Here is a 24,574-nt window from a genome sequence, read left to right as displayed (position 1 = left end):
AAATGTTATTTTTATTAAATGTTGGTTAAAATTTTATTTTATTTATTTTAAAATTTTATTTTAAGGAACATTTAATATGACATAAGGGAAAAGAAGGTTACACTTCCTTTTCACTCATTTGGATAGCCTATCTATCATTATTCCCTCTTTTTTTTTTTTTTTGAGATAGAGTCCCACTCTGTCACCCAGGCACCAGTGGTACAGTCTTGGCTCACTGTATCCTCCACCTCCTAGGCTTAAGTGATCCTCCCACCTCAGCCTCCCAAAGTAGCTAGGACTACAGGTGCCTGCCACCAAGCCCAGCTAATTTTTGTAATTTTTGTAGAGATAGAGTTTTGCTAGGTTGCCCCGGCTGGTCTCAAACTCCTGGGCTCAAGAGATCTGCCCATCTTGGCCTCCCAAAGTGCTGGGATTATAGACATCAGCCGGTGTGCCCAGCCGGTATTCCTGTTATTAATTTTTAATTATGTAAAGATTACTAAAATAATACATTTAATAACCAAAATATATTTAATTTGTCATATTTATAAGTACAGTATTTAAAGCAATTGTTGAGATTGAAGTTACTATTAAAAACCACTAGCCATTTTCCATTGTGATATGTCATAGGTCTTTTCTGTAAACGTGAAAGTGCTTTTTGCTATCATACTCTCCTGACTAATGAGACTGTCAGTTGTCCGTGGGAGCACTGTGGCCTGCCATGCTAAGTCTGGCTATTTCTTCTGACTTTTCAGGCGAGAAGGTTTTGGGCTTCGAATTCAGTGGGACAAGCAAAGTCGTCCTTCCTTCATCAACAGATGGAATCCCTGGTCTACCAACGTGCCCTATGCCACTTTCACAGAACACCCAATGGCTGGCGCAGATGAGAAGACAGCATCTCTGTGCCAGGTAAGAAGACAGGCATGTAATAGCCGCACCCCCCGCAGTGACGGACCCCCCCCCCCCCAGCCAAGGAGACACTTGGGTCTGCACTGTCCGGCGGCCACGTGGAGCTGCTGGGCACTTGAGATGAGGCTAGGAACAGTAAGAGAGGAAACTCTCATTTTAGAGATTATTCCCTACGTTTTCAGAAATTCTGGTTAATTTATGTTAAAGTAGCCATGTGCGGCCAGTGGCTGCTGGTCAGCATAGCTCCGTTATGTGACCTCCTGATGGTGATCTGGGTGGAGAAGGGCCCCCACTGGGCTTCAGAGAGCGCCAGCAGACCCAGCCATGCCAGATGACCAGTGTGGATGCACACCAGGAGAGGAGGCCTCGGGGCTGGGGTTAGAGCAGAGCCCAGAGCCTGGCGGGGGTCCTGCACTTCCCCAGCTCTGTGCCTCGGCCTAGTTACTGACCTGGTAGGTTGGGTGAGGGCAAAGCCACTCAGCCCTGTATCCAGGAAGGGTTCTGCAGGTGCTGGCTGCCATTGGCTACAGAAGAGCATGGTGGTAAGATTTCCACACACCTAGAGAGCTCCATGGGGACGAGAGTTGAGGGACTGCCAGCATGTGGCAGAGGCAGCGCTTTCAAGTGAAGGGATGAAGAGATAGGTGGCATTTGGAGGGATTTAAGTGTCTCAGAATGCTAATTTTTTCAAGTAATAGACGCTTTTATCTTGCCTGCCAGTTAAAGCTCCATGTTTTTCTCTCTTTAAAGTTGGAAAGCTTCAAGGCTCTGTTAATTCAAGCTGTCAAAAAAGCCCAAAAAGAAAGCCCTTTGCCAGGACAGGCGAATGGCGTGCTGATCCTGGAGCGTCCTCTGCTCATCGAGACCTACGTGGGACTCATGTCCTTCATTAACAACGAGGCTAAACTAGGCTATTCCATGACCAGGGGCAAAATAGGCTTTTAGCTGGCTGCATTCTGGGAGCTCCTCCCCCTCCCGAGAAGGCCAAGGGATGTGGGGGCTGGGGGACTGGGAGGCTTGGCAGTCTTCATGCTGCCCTGCTGCCGGCTGGAAGGATGGGGGTCTTTTACCTTTAGGGATCTCAGCACAATTAGAATAGTAAAGTGAATTCTATCTATTTAATTGGATATTGGACTCTGCTAATACAGGCTACAGACAAAAGCCAAAAGACTGTCGCTGTCTCTGTGCTGCTGGTATTTCATCCTCTGTAACTTCAGTTCTGGTGTTTTCGAGTATCTACGTGGCTTCTTGCGGTTTTTCCCCCCCCCGCTGGCCCAGCACGCGGGACCCACAGCACGCCCCTCAGCGCTTGCATAGGCTGCTGAAAACGGAGGCACCTGGTACCTCGAGTGCCTGCAGTTGCAAGTATGTTTACACTTGGTGTCCAATTTTGTATTTTAAAATGTAATCCATTTGTACTTCAGCTCATCTAAAAGCAGCCAGCAGACCGGTTGACTAAGACCAGTCTGTACCTGTAGGCCCCTTGGTGACCCGCTGCTCTTTTGGAAATGGGTGACCTGAAGTCACACTTTTTCCACAATTAACCCAAGTTGTGTTAATACTTCAGGTCTGTTTCCCAGACCCAGAAAGCTTTACAGAAAATCATTTTAAGACAATTTATTAATTTGAGAAAGTCACCTTGACAGTTCTTTGCACACAGGTTTTACAACTCTGGATTCTGAGTTTGGATTGTATTCATATTTAAAAGGGAATTGGGTAGTTTGCTTTTTGAGTAATGCACTTTAAAACAAGGAACCGTGTCAGGCCAGCACAGTGGCTCATGCCTATAATCTCAGCATTTTGGGAGACTGAGGCAGGCAGATCGCTCTAGCTTAGAAGTTGCAGAGCAGCCTGGGCAACACGGTGACACCCTGTCTCTACCAAATATACAAAACACAGCCGGGTGTGGTGGCGCGTCTGTGGTCCCAGCTACTCAGGAGGCTGAGCCAGGAGGATTGCTTGAGCCCAGGAGGCGGAGGTTGCAGTGAGCTGAGATGGTGCCACTGACTGCATTCCAGCCCGGGCAACAGAGCGAGACTCCATCTATCAGATCCTTATGAAGCAGCTGATGCCTGCCTTGATTCCTCAACAGCTCCGGCATAGACTCAGGGCTTTGTCCAAGTCTCGCACTAAACATGCCTGAGCTTCGATGTGCCTGGAGGATTTCCCCACAGGGACCCACGCACCTCCCTGTATCTACGCAGCTTGCTCATGTGGCTGGAAGTGCTGTTGATAAGTTTCACACGCTGGCTCGCCAGCTCTTCGTCTCTAGGACTTGTAGCTTTAAGCGAACGGTGTGGTGTGGGTTGAGTGTGGCCACTTGCGGGATGTGCAGGGCTGTCTCGGAAGCTGGCTGGGGACTCCAGCCTCTATGTTCATAAAGACATTTAGAAGTGGATGGATGTTTTTCCTTTTTTGAAGTTGGTATTAAAGTAGGTGCAACCACCAAGAAAGTGTCTCTTCCCTCTTTGAAAGCCTGCCCCATTTCCACCAGCTCTGTGGGCATGTGGGCCTACTCTGCCTGTACCACGAGGACTGCCTCTCATAGCAGTGCTGAGTATGGTTCTCTGCAGAAAGAGATGACGGTACGCAACTACCTAGGTTTGCAACTCTGAGCCCCCCACCTGTGGGGGGCTGCCTGCCGAGCACCAGCTGGAGAGACTGATGGAATGGTTCTGGGTGGTTCTAGGCACTTCCTGCAAATAGCCAGAGTGGAGACCCACGCGCACTGGTTCTCAAACCAGAGTAGACATGAGACTTCCTGAGGAACTGACTCAGTCGGTCAGGGACCTGCAGCTCCGTCCTGAGGGGACTGGACCTGGGGGTGGCGCTGCGCTCAGGTGCCAAGGCTCCCTTCCCACACTTCAAAGCAAACCCACCGTGAGGAGGCTGGATGTGCCCCACAGAGATCCCCCCTTGTCCTAACACATCCAAATAGAAAACCCAGAGCAGGCTGAGTGTCTGGTGGGAGCTCAGTGGCCCAGGGCTCAGTAATTGTAGGGCTGTCCATCTTCCCTAAGACCAGAAACTCGAACCTAGAAAACCTGCCTGTGACTTAAACGTTTCAAGAAGAGAAGCAGTTGTATGAATCAGCAAGTATTTACTTTAAATAATAAAAACTACAGTTTTATACCATACATATTTACAAAATGCTTTGCTTTAGAAAATAGACTCAATCACTGAATCTGGACCATCACAGGTGGAGAACTTCCTGGTGAAGCTCTTGTGTTTTTCCCCACACTGGAAACATGCAGAGCAGCCCCTGTTCCTGCACACACGTTACTGCACCACTGCTACGTGTGGCCGCCCAGCTGTCTGCAGGCTGTGCTGACCGCTGCCTCCGTCTCCAGGAAGCAGAGGCAGACGTGATCCTTGCTGAGGAGGGCCATCGAGTCTCCGCTTAAATGCCAGCACAGAGAAAGCACTGCAAAGTCACCTAGAGAGAGACAGGTGGCCAGAGGATTAGAGCGGGAGAAGCCCAGATTCTGGGGGATGGGCACCCCCTTGTCCTGCAGGCCAGCACAGTGCCTGGAGTGACCCACATAGGCAGAGCCAGGGTGGAGCCCCAGAGCTGCCTCAAATCAGGGAGGGGCTGCTTCTAGCCCATAAAGCTGAGGGCAGCAGGTCCCCTGTGTGCCAGCCTTGAGGTTCGTGCAGACTCAGGGCTGGAGACAACAGCTGGGCTTCAACAGTTCAGCCCGTGTGACGCCAGACTGCACAGAGCCAGCCTGCCATGTCCGTGGCCTCAGGGATGTGCTCACCTTCCCCAGGTACCTGCACCGACATGCAGCCTGCTGGGGACCACAGGTAGAGCCTGCTGCCTCCCGTGCAGATGGCCAGCCGCGGCTGCTGTGGGTCCCACTGAAACGTGCGCACTGGGGACAGCTGCTCGAGCACCGCGAACAGCCTCAGCTTCTGAATGTCCCAGACCCAGACGGCATTGGGGGTGTTGTCTGAGGAAGGAAGGACGGCGCCGGTGTCATCCCTGCCTGACTCGTCTGTGTCACCCTGCCCCTCGGCTCTGCCCCTTTGCTCTGCTGTTGACACCACAGGAGGAGAGGGGAAGAACCGGTGGGGTGGGGCGGCTCCGCCCTGCAGTCTGGGTTCAGTTGGGCCCTGCGGGGCTCCTGGCCAGGGCCAGGATGGCCATCCCGGGCTGTAAAGGGCCCAAATGGGTTTCTTTGTTTTTTTTTTTTTGTTGTTGTTGTTTGTTTTTTCAGCCCTTTACAAATGGAGAAACCCTTAACAAAAGACGGGCTGCGGTGTGCCCAGCCCTGCTTTCTACTCAGCAGAGCAAAGCAAGTGAGCGAGGCCGAGGCCTCCTGGCTCATGTGTGGGTGGCCCTGCAGCTGCTGCAGGACAGAAGGCCCAGCACCTCGGCTACTGCAGAAACATGGTAGGAGGTGCTGTGTAGGGACCTGCATTTAGATCTTCTTTTCCAGTTGCTTCTACACCGGGGGCCACAGGACACAGTAAGGGGTGAGACAGCACCCACGTCAGCACAACTGACCATTCCTTGTCGCCAGGAAGTAGCTGTCAGGACTAAATGCCAGCATTCCTATGCCGATTTTTGGGTTTGCTCTGTCGGTAACAGGTTTCAGCGTCTGTAAGGAGACTGGGACAGAGGCGATCTCATCTAGAACACCAACAGGAAGAACATGCCATCGTCACCCTTTCAGGAAGTACGCACGCGGCTGAGAGGCTGCCGTGCCTGTGTCGGGCATCGCGAACCCAGCTCCTCTGTTCAAAGGGGAGGAAAGTGCGGCCCGAGGGCAGGAAGAGCTGCGCAGAGCCTGGCAGCCGCAGCGAGGGGCCTGCCCGTAAGTGCCCCGGATAAGAGCGGCACCATCACCTGCCAGGCCCGACTAGGTCGGGGGTGGACCCCATGTGCCGGGGACTGACTGGAGAGGAGCATGGACAGGTCCCAGCTGCAATGTCAGCAGCTCCAACTCCTCGGCACTTTTCTGTCAGCTGCCAGCATCTGAGTTCACAGTCCCTTCCACCTCAGCATCAGTACCCTTAGACTTTCTGGCTGTGGGAAAACCATCATCACAGCAGAGGCAGGGGCTGTGGAACAAGGATGCCCCTAGGCTCCTGGGGAGTGCCTCCTGCGTGCCAGGCTGCGCCTGTCCTGACCCCTGTCCTGAGCACACACCGAGCCCCGGGGAGGGCCCATCAGCCCTCGGGGCACCGTTCCCTCTACCTGCAACCTTCAGATGCCCTCGTGCCCCTGTGGGGTGAGTGCTTTTTCTGTGCCCATTTCAGTGATGCGGAAACAGACACATAGGAAATGCCCAGAGTCAAGAGGCTGCATCAGAACCGGGCCTCAAGCCGGAGACAGCTCGGGAGCACCGCCGGCCTCCAGACCCGCTCTGAGCACCACCCACGGAAACGTGTCTCTTTGAAAACCATCCCCCTCGGAGCTCCCGCTGTCAGATCCTGGTCTCCGGGGCTCATATTCAGTAACAGAAGCCGCGCCTTCATGGCCCACTACGCAATTCAGACCTCAGTCAATCTCCAGCCAACAGGCTGAGGGGCACCCTGGCTGGAAGCACGGAAAGGAAAAAACATTTTTTTTTTAAACATAAAGAACATCCGAAGTTTATCTGGACAATGAGGAATCTTGCATTAAAAAAGGAAAACCAATGTTATCACATGTGCTACTTACATTTACTCTCTGAGCTCGGGAGAGGGCCGGCCCCAGCCCCGGGGGGCGGGAAGGAGAGGCAGCCCAGCCCCAGCTGCGGGCTCTTCTGGGCCTCCTTATACACCACCTGAAAGACACAAGGTGGCCACGCCCAGCTCAGGACAGGGACCGGGAAGACGAGGATAGATGTGGCAAATGCCTGTGACGGCACATGGTCAACAGGCGTGCCCCTGCCATGACACCTGGTCCTGCTGCCGCTGGGAGAAAGAGACGGAAACACGAATCCCAGTCCCGAGAGCTGAGATCAGCAGCCACCCTCTCGCGTCCTGCCGGGGAGCCCACCCTCTGAGACCCAGGCGGCAAACGTCTGCCCTGTGATTACAGACGGGAGGCCACTGCAGCCACCATCATCCAGCGAGGGAACAGGCTTGGCCACCTCACCGTGATAAGGGGATACACAGAACACTTGCGCCAAGACAGCGGAGGCCCCAGGAGCAGCAGACACAGACCTGAGGTGGGGGCATCTGTGCCCGAGAGCCTGGCAAGCACAGGACAGCGGCCCAGGCTCAGTGGAAGGCGAGCAGCCCCCGTGCCCCTGACGAGCCCCAGGTAAGGGAGTCACCTGGCCTGGTTCGTGCCTTTAAAGCTTGGCGTGCTCTGCTGCTGTGTGGCAAAGGGATTTGGAGAATGCCAGAATCGCAGGCAAACCTTCAGGACCTGTGTGGCCAGCTCTGCTCTGGCTCATCTGTCCAGATGCCCTGGCCTCCAGCCACACAAACCACTGGCCACGTCAGGAGGCCCCTCTGCCTGAAACACCCTTTCTGCCCGGACACCGCGCGGCTCCTCGGCTCCTCCTCCTGGTCTGCACTTAAACACCCTCTGGGATGCGTCCCCCGCAGTGGTTGATCTGGAACGCCCAGCCCCAGCCACTCACTGGCCTCTTCATCGAATCCAAGCCGCCTTTCACTCAGCTCTGCCGGTTACAGGTCAACACCAGGAGGGCAGCGTTTGTCTCTGGCTCCCGACTGTCTTCCAGGGCAGTGCCCACCGCACACAGAGGCGCGGCAAGTGCCCACTGCACACATGGATGCGTGGCCCACTCCTCGGGGCCCTTGCACTTCCTATTCCCTTGGCCTGGAACTTTCCCTCCCCGAACCCCTGAACATTGGTTCAGCATCTGTGCCTGATCCCTCGCTGGTGGCCACTCCCTGCCACCCCATGGAGACACCCAGCTCTCCAGCCCTTCCCTGTCTCTCCAGCCGCACTCTGCAGGTGCAGGTGTCTGTCTGTTCTCCTCTGGCTGCAGCCCAGAGCACAGTGCCTGGCACGACAGCAGATGCTCAGTGTTTGAGGGCAGGAGACCCCGACCACTCTGTACAGCACAGGGATCTGCATCCAGACAGACCACGAAGGAGATACCTGGGCTGGGGTGGCGGTGGCAGAGGCAGAGGACAGGCCAGGGCAAGGCCCACGTCAGACCCTTTGGACAGTGTGGAGGAGGAAGAACAAAGGCCAGGGCGGGCCAGACACGTGAAATGTCACAGTAGCAAGTTCACGGCGATGGAAGTGCCCGGTTTAAATAGTAAACCACAATCAAGAAAGCCAAAGCGAAGGAGCGGTTTCCCGCCGCCCTCCCCAGCAGCCTGCTCCGGCAGAAACACGCGTTCCAGACTTACCGTCTTGGGATTATTAATGGTTGCAGGATGCCCAAACTCCGTGATCATTTTCCAAGTCACGTGATTAAGGATGCGCACCTGAGGAAAGAAGCCACGCACAGGTGAGGCAGGGCCCGGCCGGCTGGGCGGTCGGACTTCCTGAGGGCCCTGCACTGGTTCCCACCTTTCCATCGTAGCTCCCAACCGCCAGGAACTGACTGCTGGGGCTCCAGGCCACAGACTTGATGCCCAGGGACCACTCGTAAGCGCTGTACGCAGACAACAACCGGCCGTCCAGTGAGTACAGCAGAATCTTGTACTGCAGACGAGACATTTCCGTTAATGATGAATACGTCCCATTCGCCGGGAACACGCCACAGAGGCGGGTGCTGCAGAGTGACACTGGTGCAGACAGCACAAAGCTGGCAGGACTGTCCGCATGGCCGCGGAAAAGCTGGAACTGCCAGCTAGAACTGAGACAGTCACTGGAGAGGCAGTGAGAGCATGAGAAAAAGGGGAAATTGGGAGGTCAACCTAATGGCTCGCTGATAAAAGTTCAACTCTGCTGGGCACCGTGGCTCACGCCTGTAATCCCAGCACTTCGGGAGGCTGAAGCTGGCAGATCACTTGAACACAGAAGTTCAAGAGCAGTCTGGGCAACATGGTGAAACCCCATCTCTACAAAGAATACAAAAATTAGCCGGGCATGGTGGTGCATGCTTGTGGTCCCAGCTACTTGGGAGGCTGAGGTGGGAGGATCACTTGAGCCCAGGAGGTCAAGGCTGCAGTGGGCTGTGACCACACCACTGCACTCCAGCCTGGGTGACAGAGCAAAACCCTATCTTTTAAAACAAAGCTCAACTCGTTATCTGAAATAAGATAAAACTATATTGCAGCAGTCAGAAAGCATGAAATTCCGGGAAAAGCTCTCGAAAGCAAACATGTCACCTGGCCATCTTCATACCTCCAAGCAGGTGTCCCACACTGCCAGCACACAGCCGTTTGGGGCCCACTCGATCCCTGTGAGATCCTGGGTGTCCGTATCAAAATGCTTCCAAAGAAGTGGAGGCAACATTAAAATTGGAAAATATTTTCGTAAATAATTGCATTTATAACTTATGTTCTTAACACACTTAATTTTCTTATATAGAAATGGACAAAATCTCAACAGCTCTATCCTGGAAATGCAGGAAATCCCTGTGGGGCTGCTGCTAGGGCTGCACCCCCCACAGGTGCCAGCGTCAGTGCCTGGCCAGCCCACGAGGGCGGCTTGGTCTCCCCGCACCTGCACTCACGTGCACTCTCCCCGCTCACCTTTCCTTGCCTGGCCAGGCTCACTCCTTTAGACCCAGCTCAGACAAGTCCCTTCCAGAGCACTGCCTGGGTCCTGGGTTCTGTGCTCTGACAGCATTCCAGAGGTTGCTGTACCTTAATGATGGATTGTGCTGGAATCGTGTTCACATGTCTGCTGTGGGGGCACCTGGGCACCTGGCAGAGCACCCTGCCTAACGCAGGCCCTCAGTCAAGGTGAACTTCTATGTCCCCCCTACTCCCGACATGGCACACACATGCGCAAACACCATCACACAGGACAAGGAAAAGGGCTCAAATGTGACAGCGTCTTCATTTTTAAAACACCTGGGCATGTGTCCTTTTCACCAAGTCTCCTGGACACACAACCAGGTGCCACTGGAAGCGATTCACAGTGCACCTGCCCTTTGTTAATACAACATCACCTTGCTCCATATCCTACCAAAGATCCCCTGGAATCTGGAAAAGGATCTACTTCACTCAGTCCCTCCGCAGTCAACCAGGACAACTTTATTCCAGTCTGGGGGACGCCTTACCCGCAGGAGCTGCCAATCACTGCAGACGAAGATGCTCACGTAATCTTTGCAGTCGCGCCGTTCTGCCAGCGCCATGTAGCGGCCGTCCCTCGTGAAGGTGATCCCTGCGGGAAGAGGAAAATGCATTGAAATCAAGCGGCCACAAAATCAAGCAAGAGAAACCACAATAGTACTTCAGAAGGAAGGAGCAGGAAGAGAAAGCAGAGGTGAAAAGAAGGGAAATGGCACAATGCCGAGCACTGCTCCTCAGACACACAAGAACATTCTAGAGCAGAGGAGAAACCCCGAGGCACTATGGCTTCACCCCTCACAACACAGTGTGTGCTGGGGGAGGGTTGTACACACACAGGAACTGGTTTGCAAGACTCTGTGAAAAATACCAAGTGATGTGACCTCTGATCAATCACCCAATGTGACTGAGAAACACAAGGCCTTTGAATTCCCCCATGGCTAAGCTGCGGGACACCCAGGGGTACCTCCAGCTAGGCAAAAGGCGGCTGGTTCCTGCCATGTTTATTTTACCTTTGAATTTAATTATTTGGAAGAAGTAAACGAAAGATGAAAATATGTGGCCGGGCGCGGAGGCTCACGCCCATAATCCCAGCACTTTGGGAGGCTGGAGCAGGTGCATCGCTTGAACCCAGGAGTTTGAAAGGAGCCTGGACAACTTGGCAAAACCCTGTCTCTACAAAATATCAGCCGGGTGTGGTGGTGTGTGCCTATAGTCCCAGCTACTCAGGAGGCTGAGGTGAGAGGATCACTTAAGCCCAGGAGGTCAAGGCGGCACTGAGCTATGATTGCGTCACTGCACTCCAGCCTGGGTGACAGAGCAAGACCCTGTCTCAAAAAAATAATCTTAAGACGAAAATGTGAAAGAAACTGTAGTTGAAAATGTTAGACTCTATTTGCCAGTTCTGTATTAGCTTAAAAAGCCCAGGCCAGAATTCATCATTCATGAGTGAAGAGAATACCTCAAATGACAAAACCGTGGTATCCACTCAAGAAATGTGTGTGTCTCATCTGGAGGGGTGCTAATATGGTGTCCACTCAAGAAATGTGTGTCTCATCTGGAGGGACGCTAATATTCCAACTATAAAAACGAAAAACAAGAGTGCGATTGCATTTCATTCAAATGCAATTTCTAAACCACTGGCAGCAACAGAGAAGAATGAAAGCATCATTCCAACCATGTAGCGTTTCATCCCGTGAAAGACACTGCGTGTTGTTCAGGACTCAGGAGTGGCGCCTCCCACTAGCTCTGCACTGTCCAGTTAGACGCGCTGGTGGTGGGCCACCCTGAGCCAGCCCCCTTTCTTCCAGATGGCTCACAGACTTCCACAAGGAAAGGACACTGGTCACATATCCCTCCGGGATGCCCAGAGATGACGGCAAGACCTCCCCCTTTCGCAGAGATCATATTTAGTCCACAGAAGAGAGAAAGCTCAGAACTGGATGTCTGAGGTGGGCCTCTCGACAGGCATCGGCTGGAAGGGGTCTGAACGTCCAGCTCTGCCACCAAGGTCAAGGGGACCAGCATCAACACCACTGTTCTTCCACGTCTTAGGCCACGTTCTCTTGAGTCACTGTGGTCGTTTTAAAAGGGGACTCCTGCCTTTCTGAGACACGCATGGAAATATTTACAGATGAAGCATGAGGAGACCTAAGACCTACTTCAAAAGAGCCTAAGGGGTGGGTGGATATAGGGAGAAACAGACAGGCTATGCGTTGATATGCCATTGGTGGGGTGGGTAGAGAGAGAAACAGACAGGCTATGCGTTGATATGCTGTTGGTGGGGTGGGTAGAGAGAGAAACAGACGGGCTATGCGTTGATACGCAGTTGGTGGGGTGAGTAGAGAGAGAAACAGACGGGCTATGTGTTGATATGCCGTTGGTGGGGTGGGTAGAGAGAAACAGACGGGCTATGCGTTGATATGCTGTTGGTGGGGTGGGTAGAGAGAGAAACAGACGGGCTATGTGTTGATATGCTGTGGGTGGGGTGGGTATGAATAGACGGGCTATGTGTTGATACGCTGTGGGTGGGGTGGGTATGAATAGACGGGCTATGCGTTGATATGCTGTGGGTGGGGTGGGTATGAATAGATGGGCTATGCGTTGATACACTGTTGACGCTAATTCTGCCTCTTTGAAACTTCCCGTGACAAAAAAGTCAAACAGCTGTAAAGAAATGGCTTTTGCGTAGCTCCAGTTGACTCACCCTGCAGACAAGCTTTTGGGTATTTGATGTAAGATACGGATTTTGTGCACAAGGACCAGACGGTTATCCGCAGCTGTTGGGGGAAAGGGAGAGAGAAAGGAAACACTTCTTTAGCATCCTTAGAGACTGTCTCAATCCTCAACCCGCCCAAGCATCCCCAAGTACAGGCCTGACTGCTGGAGTGGATCTGTCAAGACCTGGGGGATCCCTACCCTCCTACGGGAATATTCAAATATATATTTTACTGTGGTTAAGGTAAATTTAGTGCTCTTGGTTTTCTGTTGTTGTTGTTTTATACCAATACTGAGTGACACAAAGTTACATCTAAGTGCGTTTTCGTTAGCTTTTTCAAAGTGACCACAGGTTGCAGGTTAAAATAACCCTGAGTTAATTAGAGAGAAATCTTGATCTAGAAACCACCACGTTAGGTGTCCTTTAAGGGAAGACAGAGGATCTGGAAATCGGATGCCGCCGCTCCGGGGCCCACCAGGGGGCTGTGAGCCTGCGTCTGCAGCCCTGAGGCAGGAGCAGCCACTCAACGCCCGAGAAGGTGGCCGCCTACCTCCTGCACGTGCTCGCTGGCCCGGCTGCATCTGCAGAGGGTTCTAGAACATGCGCTGCTGGACTGTCCACCTTTCCACCCCCTTCCCTGACTCAGGGAGCTGAGAGCCGACTAGGCTGGCACGGTGAGGCCAAAAGATGATTTCCTAACCAGGCCGACGAGGCCGTGCCTGCTGGGGGAGAGGCACCGCAGTGGGTGGTCCCGCCCTCCCCGTGGCGGCGCCGCAGGACTTACAGGGCTGCCGCGTCCCTCCACCTGCATTTCCCACTGAGACGCTGTGGAGCCCACCAGGGAATCATCAAGCTTCCCATATACCCAGCCCACTGATGAATCTGGTAGTTAACTGAAATGTGGCCCAGGTGTGGGGACACAAGGTGTGGGGACACAAGGTCCAGGGACACAGGGCTGCGCGGCTCCGTGCGGGGTGGGGTGCTGACTGCCAGCTCCGTGTGTGTAAGGCAGGGGCCCTCACTGAGGATGAGCCCCAGGGTGGGGACCGCCTCCAGCAGCGTAAGTGGAGCCGCACGCAGCGTGTAGCATCGCGTGTCCACAATGTCACTCCTCCAAACGCTGCCAGGTTTTCAGTACAGGATATTAACAAATGAATTAATTTAAATGTCTACGCATCATCTCTTCTTACAAGAGAAAAGAAAATCCGATGTGTGTAACTGTGTCTCCAAACAACATACACAGCGTTCAGGAGAAAAGTCCTGAACACACAGGTAGTGGATCAACGAGCTCCAGGGGTCACCGTGGCAGCACGGCCGGGCTCCAGTGCTGATGCTGAACCCGCAACACACTGGCCCTTCTGGGGACCGGCGCCTCGGAACTCCAGCTGGACAGAGCGCTTGCTCCTCTAACAGCTCCGCAAGCTGAGGCCAAGGAGGGCGCTGGGGCCTGAGCGAGGAAACGTGCTACTTCCCACCAGCGTGTCTGAGGCTGAAACCCTGCCCGAGCCTCTCAGCATCAGCAGGGTGGGATGGAGTGCCCGAGCCTCTGGGCATCAGGAGCGTCCTTGTACCACCCAGGGCAGAGACCTGCCTCCAGAGCCCACTGCAGAGTCACAGGAGAAAAGCACATCTCTCACCCATGGCCCTGCATCCCCGTGGGGTGCACCTGGCCGAGGCTGCCCACTCAGGCACATCTTAGGAAATGCATGGAGCACTTTAAGCCTCATTTTTACCTTCATCTCCCACAAAAACAAACAAACAAAAAACCTTTCACAGATAACTGTTTGCAACTTTTAAAAACCCAGTAAGAAAAAAAGGTAGTTAAATATACACCTTCATCAGCGCTGTTACCTTCCACTGAGCACTGGAGAAGCCAGCAGAGACTCATGGGATGGGCTCCACAGCACCCAGCAGCAGGAAGAAAGAACCAGGGATCCACACCACGACCCAGTGTGCTCAGGAGGGAAGGAATGGGCTGCTGATCTACGCTACGACCCAGTGTGCTGAAGAGAGAGGGAACAGGCCACTGATCCACACCACAACTCAGCATGCTCGGGGTGAGAGGAATGGGCTACGGATCCAGGCCATGACCCAGCACTCTCAAGATAGAGGAATGCGCCACCGATCCACGCCATGACCCAGCACACTCAAAACCAGCCAGGCGCCAGGGGAAAGGAAGCAGACGCACAGCTCCACGCACCACGGCTCTGTGCAGATGGGATTCCGAGGAGGCAGTGCTGCTTGCCCCGCAGCAGGTACCCGCTGCCGGGCACAGGTGGGAGACGGACTGAGCACAAGGGGCACGAGCAGCCCCGCACCATGGGGTAAACAGCCTCGGTCCTGATCGTGATGGCAACAATGTGCAAAGTGACTCACTCAGCTGTACTCTTAAAGTGGGTGAATTTTATTGCTTATAAATTGTTTTAATTGCCTTTATTCAGATATAAGAAAAAGTTTTCAGTCTGGGTGTTTTTTTTTTTTTGAGACGGAGTCTCGCTCTGTCGCCCAGGCTGGAGTGCAATGGCCGGATCTCAGCTCACTGCAAGCTCCGCCTCCCGGGTTCACGCCATTCTCCTGCCTCAGCCTCCCGAGTAGCTGGGACTACAGGCGCCCACCACCTCGCCCAGCTAGTTTTTTTTGTAATTTTAGTAGAGACGGGGTTTCACCGTGTTCGCCAGGATGGTCTCGATCTCCTGACCTCGTGATCCGCCCGTCTCGGCCTCCCAAAGTGCTGGGATTACAGGCTTGAGCCACCGCGCCCGGCCTGGATGTATTTTTAAAGCTAACTATAGGCTATTTACAAGACACTCAAGTTTAAGGATGTAGAAATGTAGAAAAGGTAAAAGGATAGAAAAAGACATTTCATGAAAACCCTAACCAAGAGAAAGGCGGCACTGCCGCGTTCCTACCAGATAAATCAGACTCTGAAAGAAAAAGAACCATGAGGCAGAAAGAGGAACACTTTACAACAGAAGGCCTGGCCGCCGTGAAATCATGAGAATGCTTCGCTAGGAAATCTCTTTACAAACCGTTAAAAGTTTGTATGCAGCTAACAAGAAAGTCTCAAAAATACATTTACAAATCTGGCAGAGCTGGGCCTCCTGTTGTGCACCTGTAATCCAGCTATACAGGAGGCTGGGAAAGAAGGATTGCTTGAGTTTAGGAGTTCAAGACCAGCCTGGGAAACAAAAAAAAATTTTTTTTAAACCTGACAGACTACAAGAGCAATGAAGAGAAATCAGTCCTAGCAGATATTCAAACATACTACAGAACCTCAATAACGTAGACAGTGCGGCGTTGGCACATACGTGGACCAACAGTGGACCGGAATGGAAAACCAGAAACGATCCTGCAGGTATAACGGAATTGAGTTCCTGCTATAGCTGGTGAAGATAGCCTTCTAAATAAATGCTGCTGGGAGCTGGGCTCGGTGGCTCACACCTGTAATCCCAGCACCTTGGGAGGCCGAGGTGGGCAGATCAACTGAGGTTGAGAGTTTGAGACCAGCCTGACCAACATGAGAAACCCCATCTCTACTAAAAATATAAAATTAGCTGGGCGTGGTGGCGCACACCTGTAGTCCCAGCTACTTGGGAGGCTGAGACAGGAAAATTGCTTGAACCTGGGAGGCGGAGGTTGCAGTGAGCCTGGATTGCACCACTGCACTCCAGCCTGGGGTACAAGAACTAAACTCCGTCTCAAAAAAAAAAAAAAATGCTGCTGGGAAAAGGTAGAAATGGATTCAGACCCCATACCATGCCCCACCATAAACTCCATGTGAACCTGCTTCATTTAAATGGAGCATGTGTGCGTGTGAGCGCATGTGTGAGCATGTGAGTGTGTGAGCACACGTGTGAGTGAGCGCGTGTGAGCGTGCGTGAGCGCATGTGTGATCATGAGCACGTGTGAGCGTGTCAGCGCACGTGTGAGTGAGCCTGTGTGAGCGTATGAGCACACGTGAGTGAGCACGTGTATGAGCGCATGTGTGAACACGTATGTGAGTGCACATGTGAGTGAGCGTGTGTGTGAGTGCATGTGTGAGCGTGTGAGCGCACATGTGAGAGTGAGCACGTACGTGTATGAGCGCATGTGTGAGCACGTATGTGAGTGCACGTGAGTGAGCGTGTGTGAGTGCATGTGTGAGCGCAAGTGTGTGAGTGCACATGTTTGAATGTGAGCGTGCAAGTGTGTGAGTGCACATGTGAGTGAGCTTGTGTGTGAGTGCATGTGTGAGCGCGTGTGAGTGCACATGTGAGAGTGAGCACGTGTATGAGCATGTGTGAACACGTATGTGAGTGCACATGTGAGTGAGCGTGTGTGTGAGTGCATGTGTGAGCGTGTGAGCGCACATGTGAGAGTGAGCACGTACGTGTATGAGCGCATGTGTGAGCACGTATGTGAGTGCACGTGAGTGAGCGTGTGTGAGTGCATGTGTGAGCGCAAGTGTGTGAGTGCACATGTGAGTGAGCGTGTGTGTGAGTGCATGTGTGAGCGCGTGTGAGTGCACATGTGAGAGTGAGCACGTGTGTGAGCACGTGTGTGAGCACGTGAGCATGTGTGTAATGAAACAAGATAGGAAAGCACTCAACCTCACCAATAATTAGGGAAACGCAAACTAAATCCAAACTGCAGTATCATTTAGTCGCCTGGATGGAATCATTGTCATCCTGCCACAGAAGCCTTGGCAAATGAAACCTCTCCATCTGCTACGGCCAAGCAAGGCTCTCCTAGAGAGGCTCTCTGGGTATCTGCCCAGGAGACGTGGACAACACATTCCCAGCCACACAGTCCGTGGAGACGCACACATCCGGCAGGGAAGGACTGAATGGCATTCCTCACAAGGAAGGGAAGGCCCAGCGATGCCTGTCAACACGGAGGAGTCTAAAAACAGTGACGTGAAAAAGCAGCAGCAGAGACTGCAAAGTACGAGCCCTATAAATCAACTTTCCACTGCACACCAAGCAATGTGGTGTTTAGACACATCTATACAGTGAGACTCAAGAACAGTGAGGATGTGATTCATGCAAGATGAGGGGCAAGGGTGCCCTCGGGTGGGGAGGGCATTGCTACGAGGGAGAGCAGAGCTCTGAAAGCATGGTGGTGTTCCACTGCAGGCCTAGGGGTGAGCTGCTTTTGATGACTCACTGAGCCTTGTCTAAAGGGCGCAAGCTTGCCTTTTCACGTGCAAGCAAGAGGCAGGGACGTCTCTCATGCTCCACAGCACCCTCATGTGGGGTGGTGCCTTCGGAAGAGAACCCAGTGTCCCCACTAAGCCCCAGACATGGGGTGGTGCCTTCGGAAGGGGACTCAGTGGCCCCGCTAATCCTCAGAGAACGGGCCTGGTCCTCGCTCTTGTGAATGAGACTGATGGATGGTGCCTGCAGGCTCACTTCCTGGCCAGCAGGCACGTCTGGAATTCCGGTTTTGTTTCCTCACTTGCAGTCGTTTAAGTTTGCATGCAAAGTTGGAGACACATTTTGATATCTTGGTCAAGATGCCCCGTGCCATGAGGTTACCAGTCCTCGTCCACCACCTGGTCTTGACGTTTCCTCTAAGGCCACCAACAACGTGGTCATGACCTTAGTCTTAGGTTGAACAATGTCATCTAAACGTACTCTATGAAAAATCAGTTTGTCTGTAGCAAAGGTGTTTTCAATATTGGTGTGTGTGATATGGGAGGCTCAACAAAACCAGGTTTTCATACATCTTTTAACGTTTCTAAACTCTATAGATGGTAGTTTTCCTTCTGGGCCATTTAATAAGAGAATACAACAAGGCTGACCCCATGCCGTGAGCCTTCTGGAGGACAGATTTGGGCCCAAAGCATTACAGGCCTGAAGACTGTTCGACTCAGCTGCATGAAAAGCTCAGATTATCCTCTCTGAAACACTTGGGCTGAAAGTGTCTTCCAATGTCAATACATAGTGCGGACATGTGTGGGCCTTTGTTTCCTGTCTTATTCTCTGACAGCCCACAATAGCAGACATTAGATTTAGACTGTTTTTTAAAATTTAAACTGAAAAAGATGTAAACCCATCCAGCCATCTGAAGCAGCTGATTCAGCAACCCCTCATGGCCAGATAAAACTTTACCCCAGCCGATGCCAGCTTGAAAAAAGTCAAATGAAACCCTACAGGGCGTCTGCAGCCTCACGCTGGGAGAAATCCTCCCACGTGCCATCAGCTACGTGGTGTGCGCCCCGCATTGGGACGGCGGGTTTCCGCCCGGTGTGCGCGGCGCAGCGTGACGGAGAGTTGCCGAGGTGCAGCCAGCAGCCCAGATGGCTATGAGCACTCAGTGGACTTGGGCCCAAACACTGGGATCTAACCCCATCAGAAAAGCACATTATTAAAGAGATTCGTGCATTTTTCTGTATCTTAAAAAGACACCGCAGGCACCAAAGACCTGGTATCTAAACACTTGACATATGCCTAATTTTAACTTAAAATGCAGTTTCCTATCCCAGATCCCTCTGATTTACTCTCGGATGTCAACATTCCCCTCTGCACGGAGGCTGGTGTGCGGTACCTACAGCAGGTGAATCAGCAGCTGCCGACGCCCAGAGCCACCCCCAAGACCCGGCTCCTGAAGGGAAAGTGTGAGCCGGCTCATATCACAGGGCATTTTCTATCGCTGAATAGGGACTACCAAAATCCTAAAAAATCTAAATTAAGATTTTAAAAATGTTTTTTTCTTTAAAACTGGACAAAAGATCAGACAATAATACTTAGTGGCTTGTAATGTTCTGACCTAAAATATACACACCACTATATACGCTCCCAGCCCCCCTCCACCCCCCCAATCTATCGGCCACTCAGGAGCCACCTCGGTCATCAGACCCAGGGCAGCAGACAGTGCCTGTGTTCACGACACCCTTATCTGACTCAGTAACAGCCTAAAGCATGGGCAGTGGTGCTGGCAATCTGGATATGCCAAGGAAAAGCCGCAAGGTGCTTCCTTTAAATGAGAAGCTGAAAGTTCTTGACACAACAAGGAAAGAAAAAAACAATCCTATACTGAGGTTGTTGCTAAGATCTTCAGTAAGACCAAATCTTCTATCCATGCAATTATAAACAGTATATTGTTATCCTTGTTCTGTATGATTATTGCTGCTAATCTCTAACTTTATCTAATTTATAATTAAATGTATCACAGGTATGCTGTATAGGAAAAAACATAGGAAATACAGGGTTTGGTATGATCTGAATCCCCTGGTGGTCTTAGAATGCATCCCCTGGGGATAAGCAGAGACTAGCACACTCCAAACATCCCCCTCACACTCCCCAGCTGTTTTGGGAGCAGAGGACAGGATTACACAGCCAATGAGGTGCCCTGAGGCTGACACTTACATGGAATTCCGTGGTGTTGAGAATGTGGCGCCCGTCCGGGCTCCAGCACGAGGCCACCAGCCCGGCCGAGCCCTCATCTATTTTGCAGTGCCATTCGGGCTGCTCTAAAGACCAGACCTGGATTGAGAGAAGAAAGAAACACACAAGTGCGAACTCATCAGCACTCGACAGCGAGGCCTCGCCGACAGACAGCTGGCTTAAAACCAGTGGAGACCCAATCGCACAGGGTGTCTTACAACCTTTCGTGACGAAGGGCTGGTACTGGGTTCCACTGTAAAAGTAAGCCACGCTTCTTGGTGATTTCATTTCGTTGTCGTTTTAAAACAGTTTATTCACATGGTCATTCCTAAGACCTCATTTAGTGAAGCTTTGGACACATAAGAAAACATGACTTCTTAGGACTTCCTGAAACACACCATGTCCAAGTGGCTAGACTGCTGTCTGTCAACACCTCCTGTTTCTCAACTATGTTGCTTAGAAATTAAGACTACATTAGTTTCCTTAGTTTAAATGTTCTTGAACTTCAGAGAACATTATAATTTTAAAAGCAAACTGGCTTTGAGCTGCACTGACTTTTTTTCCAAACTAGAAAGGCACAGAACAAAACCCCTCCTTCCAAGTGGCACTCAGAAGGTGTCCAGATTCTAGGCGACGCAGCAGCACACACCTGCACCAGCCCTCGCTTGTACATGGCGCATAGGATGAAGAGTGAGTCGGCCGACCACTCGATGTGCTGGATCTGGTCTAGGCACGTGTACAGCTGAAGGATCTGAAGGGTGTTCACATCCCGGACCACTAACCGGTACTGGACACAGGAAGCCTAAAAAATACGAGAAAGCAGGCACCTGACATTCTCCACTCCAAAAGACGGGGGCTTTGGAATGCTACTGCCCTGGCCTTCAGTGACTGTGGCCTTGTCTCCTGCCAGAGGTTTCACATCTAGATCATCAGTGACATCCCCAGCCCCTAAAGATCAGTTCCTACAAGGGTAATGTTGAAATATACAAACCAGGTATTGTTTTGTTTTTTCTTTTGAGACGGAGTTTTTTTTTCTCACTCTGTCGCCCAGGCTGGAGTGCAGTGGCGCGATCTCCGCTCACTGCAAGCTCCGCCGCCGCCCGGGTTCACGCCATTCTCCTGCCTCAGACTCCCGAGCAGATGGGACTACAGGTGCCCGCCACCACGCCCGGCTAATTTTTTTTTGTATTTTTAGTAGAGACGGGGTTTCACCATGTTTGCCAGGATGGTCTCGATCTGCTGACCTTGTGATCCGCCCGCCTCGGCCTCCCAAAGTGCTGGGATTACAGGCGTGAGCCACCGCGTCTGGCCAAAAGTATGTTTTAACTTGCCACTTAAAGCTTTAAGACATTTTTAACTGTATGTCAAAAACTAAACTTATATGGGAAGTAGCATTGAGAAAAAGCTCTTCTGTGAACTAATAACCAAAATCCTCTCCTAGTTTTATAAACACTTTTAGACAATTTCCTCAAATTTATAAAGGATAAGAATCAAGGCTTCCCAGTTCACAAGGAAAATGGCAAGGAATGCCACAATCCTCTTATGCAGTGCCGAACTCAGAGCCAAAACAACAGAAGATCAAAAGACAGGCTTTCACTTCTGCACAAGTAAAGACACTTCATATAATGCTCATTTATCTCCGTTAACCTATTCCTAATACAAAACAGGAAATGTTTAAGTGTTAGCACTATTTTCTTAAAGATAGTTTCTTCATGTCCGTATTTGTTGATTATGTCCCTATCTAAGCAAACAATTTCAAGTATAAATAACACCTGAGTACTCACCTGCTGATTGTATATTATACTACAGTTTAAAGATCAAGAACTGATTCTTAAATGTTAACTGCTTCATTAGTTTTACTTATCAAGGTCAAACTAGTTTGTGTTTTATGAACTGATACCAAAAGAGAAAGCCACATTCGTTTTCCATCGGAAAGAAGAGAGACGGGCGGGTGATTGCAGATTGGAACGAGCAGCTATCACAGCCCTTACTTTCTCACACTGTAGCTTTGAAAACTGTGATCAGTTACAGTAAATTCCTTATGACATGGAATATTTTTACCAACACCTTGAGGAACCATATAAACTCTACTGCAAGATACTAAAACGAGAAACATGGACCTGCTGTCCCCAGTCCTCAGGGCTTTCAAGAAGATTCCAGTAACAGATCATTACCAAGTGTTTCAGGGTATTTTGACCAGAGCGTAGGAGCCGGAAAAAACATCCAAGCTAGGCAAGCAAATGTACTCTTTCTCCTCATAATTCACTGAAATTTTCACAAGTGGTAAAAACAAAAAACAACCCTCTAATTTAATTGGGGAGGGGGCACGTTGAAAAATATACCAAGGCTGAGGTGCCATTTAAACTAATGAGGTTTTCTGTTTTGTAGCTGATGATATTTTATGTGATTTGGAATAAAACCTCCATGAAGAGGTAAAAACGTAATTTGAGAGTTAAACTCTCAAAGGCTAGACAGAGCACAGGACTGTCAGGGGAGGCAAAACCTGAAAAAGCATCCTGACGCATCAGTCAAGTTAGCAGAGGTGGTAGGTAAAGAAAACGAAGCCCACTTTTTAGGAGGCATGTTTTTTCTTAGTGGCTTTCCAATGCCAATTATCCCCCTTCTGAGGACATATGTACTCGGAATCTGGGTTATCCCCCTCTTCTGAGGATATACACTACTAGGCATCCAGGTACATGCACTGTATGTTTTGAAGCTTAAAAGTTATAGCTCTGTGATTTAAGCACCTTTCTGCCACCCATGGAACGAAGACTTCAAATCCCAGCCATGAGGACAACTGTTTCCCTACCTGGGGATGGAATACTAGTATTTAAATCATTTATTCGGCATGTGGTAGAAGAGAAGAGAATTTGAGAAGTAGAGATGACAAAGTAGCCACACCACTTACCAGTTTACAGGCAACAGAATGATCAACTTGCCTTTTGTGACAAAATAACAACAAAGAGCCGACATCTCCTATACCCTCACCTGTGTGCAGTGGGCCCTGCAGATAACCACCTTTCCAAGGGCACCTCCCCAGACCCCCCACCTGCCTAGGGTAGCTGCCTGGGTCCCGCACCTGTCTGGGGCACTTGCTCAGGCCCTGCAACCTGCCCCGGGTACCTGCCCGGGCCCCGCACCTGTCCGGGCACCGCACCTGCAGGATCCCCGAGCTGCCTCCATCCCCTGGGCCACGCGGCCGCCCCCGGCCCTGCCCGCCAGGGACGCTGGCACCGAGGATGTCCTGCCCGCAGCCCAGGTCCCCGCCGCTCACCAGGTACTTGCCGTCCGGGGAGAACTTGCAGAGCAAGCTGGAGAGCTTGAACACCTCGGAGAAGTTCATGGCCGCCGCCTGCCGCGGGCGCCACCCTGCGCCCGAAAACCCGCGGGACCCCCGGGCGCGCTGGAGTCCGCAACCGCCTCCGCCGGCCTCCGAGGCCGGAAGTCAGAAAGTGGAAGTGAGCTGCAGCCTATCAGCGCCGCAGGGGGCCGCGCAGCATTGTGGGGCTTGTAGTTCTTTTGCCGCAGGGCTGTAAAGGAAACGCCCACGTTTCTTCCGACCAGGGATTTCTGACCCGAGAACCTTACCTCAAGGCCGGGAGGCCTTGGGGTCCTCTACAGCTAGGGCTGCGGATAAAAATGTAGAAAGCATAGTAAAATTTGAATTTCAGATTAACAATAAATCGTTTTCTAGTTATAGGTATGTTCCCAAATATTGCACGGAACATGCTAATACGGAAAAATTACTCGCTAATCTGAAATTCAAATTTAATTGGGCGACCTGTGTGTCTGCGTGTGTATACACATGCATATATATTTATATTTATATGTAAATGTATGTTTACATGTAAATATATGTTTGCATACAAATATATCTTTAATATGTAGTAATACGGTGTCTGTCGCACATATATTATATCGTGTATGTAATGTATAAGTATTTATTTCGTTTGCTTGGGGTTTTGTTTGCTTTTGCTGAGTCCGGCCCCGCTACCTGCCGCCTGGCCCTTGCCTCACTCTCCAGTGCCACTGAGATCAAGGAGAAAACGAATTTGCCGCTGACTGGGCGGAGCGAGGGCGTGGATCGCGGGCACCGCCGGTGCCTCACCCGCGCGCATCTGGGCTGGCACTGGGCGAAGAATTGTGCGGGTCCGGGACCTGGGGGCCCAGCTGCAGCCGCCCCAGGCACCGGAGAGCGAGCGCCTGCGCGAGCGAGCGGTCCGCAGGTCTCGCAGGCTCAAGGCCGTGCCTCGTCCTCTCCCCTACTCCGGACCCCGGTCCTCTTCCCTAGACAGCGGCCCCCGCCACCCCTGGCTCCCGCAGGCCGCTAGTAGTCCGCGCCAGGCCCCGCGGGCGCCTCTAGGGCCCCCCAGACGCACAGACCCTGACATCCCCGCCTGGCCCTGGGTTCTGGGAGCTGAGAGCCGGCCAGGGTCTTGCTCGCACCTCCGGGCGCCCAGCCTCGGGTCTGTTCCCCGCGGACGCCCCAACCTCCCCGGGGGAATGGATGATGGTGCGCGCGCGTCCTACTCTGGCGGTGCCGGCCTTTTCTATTCCCAACTGGACCCAAACCCCTGCATGGGATTCGTCTTTGTGTCCCCACCCCGTGCGCCCAGCAAACAGTGGGTGAGCCACAAAGATGTGCGGAAGTCAGCCGGACCCTCCCGGTCAGGCGCGGACCCGCTGCGGCCAGAGAACCCAGTCTGCACCAGCCCGGCTCGCTCGCGACGCCTAGGGCTTCACTGACGCTACCTTCCAAGACGTGGGGGTAACCATGGGCAGAGGGCATCGGTTCGGAGCCACATCACGGGCCCCATAAGCATCAGACCATAAACAGCGCCGCCACTGACAGCCGCTCGGAACTCGCCCAGCATGTCCGGTCCCCTAGCCAGGGCCTGGTGTGCGTGGTCTGGGGCCCTGGAGGCCCCAGTGGCCTAGGAGG

The 24,574-nt window shown here is 52.1% G+C and overlaps 2 protein-coding genes across 3 annotated transcripts in view; one reads left to right on the top strand and one right to left on the bottom strand.

Annotated features, from left to right (window-relative positions):
* TPRG1L (tumor protein p63 regulated 1 like) overlaps window positions 1-3,337 on the top strand; it is a gene marked incomplete at its 5' end in the record, with an annotated part of 4,701 nt that extends 1,364 nt beyond the window's left edge. The window contains 2 exons of the mRNA XM_017882420.1: window positions 735-888; window positions 1,639-3,337. Of these exons, the coding sequence (XP_017737909.1) occupies window positions 735-888; window positions 1,639-1,833 (349 nt within the window). The remainder of the gene's footprint in view (window positions 1-734; window positions 889-1,638) is intronic.
* A 629-nt stretch (window positions 3,338-3,966) lies between these two features.
* WRAP73 (WD repeat containing, antisense to TP73) lies at window positions 3,967-23,087 on the bottom strand. 2 transcript variants are annotated; one of them, XM_017882443.1, is made up of 12 exons: window positions 22,907-23,087; window positions 20,282-20,434; window positions 19,615-19,731; window positions 12,254-12,326; window positions 10,038-10,141; window positions 9,155-9,241; window positions 8,375-8,509; window positions 8,212-8,289; window positions 6,557-6,662; window positions 5,399-5,524; window positions 4,650-4,841; window positions 3,967-4,324 (listed from the first exon to the last, which is right to left on the bottom strand). In XM_017882443.1, the coding sequence occupies exons 1-12, from the start codon at window positions 22,973-22,975 to the stop codon at window positions 4,182-4,184; spliced, it is 1,383 nt and encodes a 460-aa protein (XP_017737932.1). In that variant the 5' UTR covers window positions 22,976-23,087; the 3' UTR covers window positions 3,967-4,181. The 2 variants fall into 2 exon arrangements, with proteins under 2 accessions (XP_017737932.1, XP_017737933.1); XM_017882444.1 differs by having other exon boundaries at window positions 5,399-5,503.
* Window positions 23,088-24,574: the final 1,487 nt, after the last annotated feature.

Source organism: Rhinopithecus bieti, unplaced genomic scaffold (genome assembly GCF_001698545.2).
Source record: "Rhinopithecus bieti isolate Rb0 unplaced genomic scaffold, ASM169854v2 scaffold_13351, whole genome shotgun sequence".
NCBI classification, from domain to species: Eukaryota; Metazoa; Chordata; class Mammalia; order Primates; family Cercopithecidae; genus Rhinopithecus; species Rhinopithecus bieti.
Note: the sequence above shows the minus strand (reverse complement) of the source record. Positions and strands in the feature narration are given on the sequence as shown.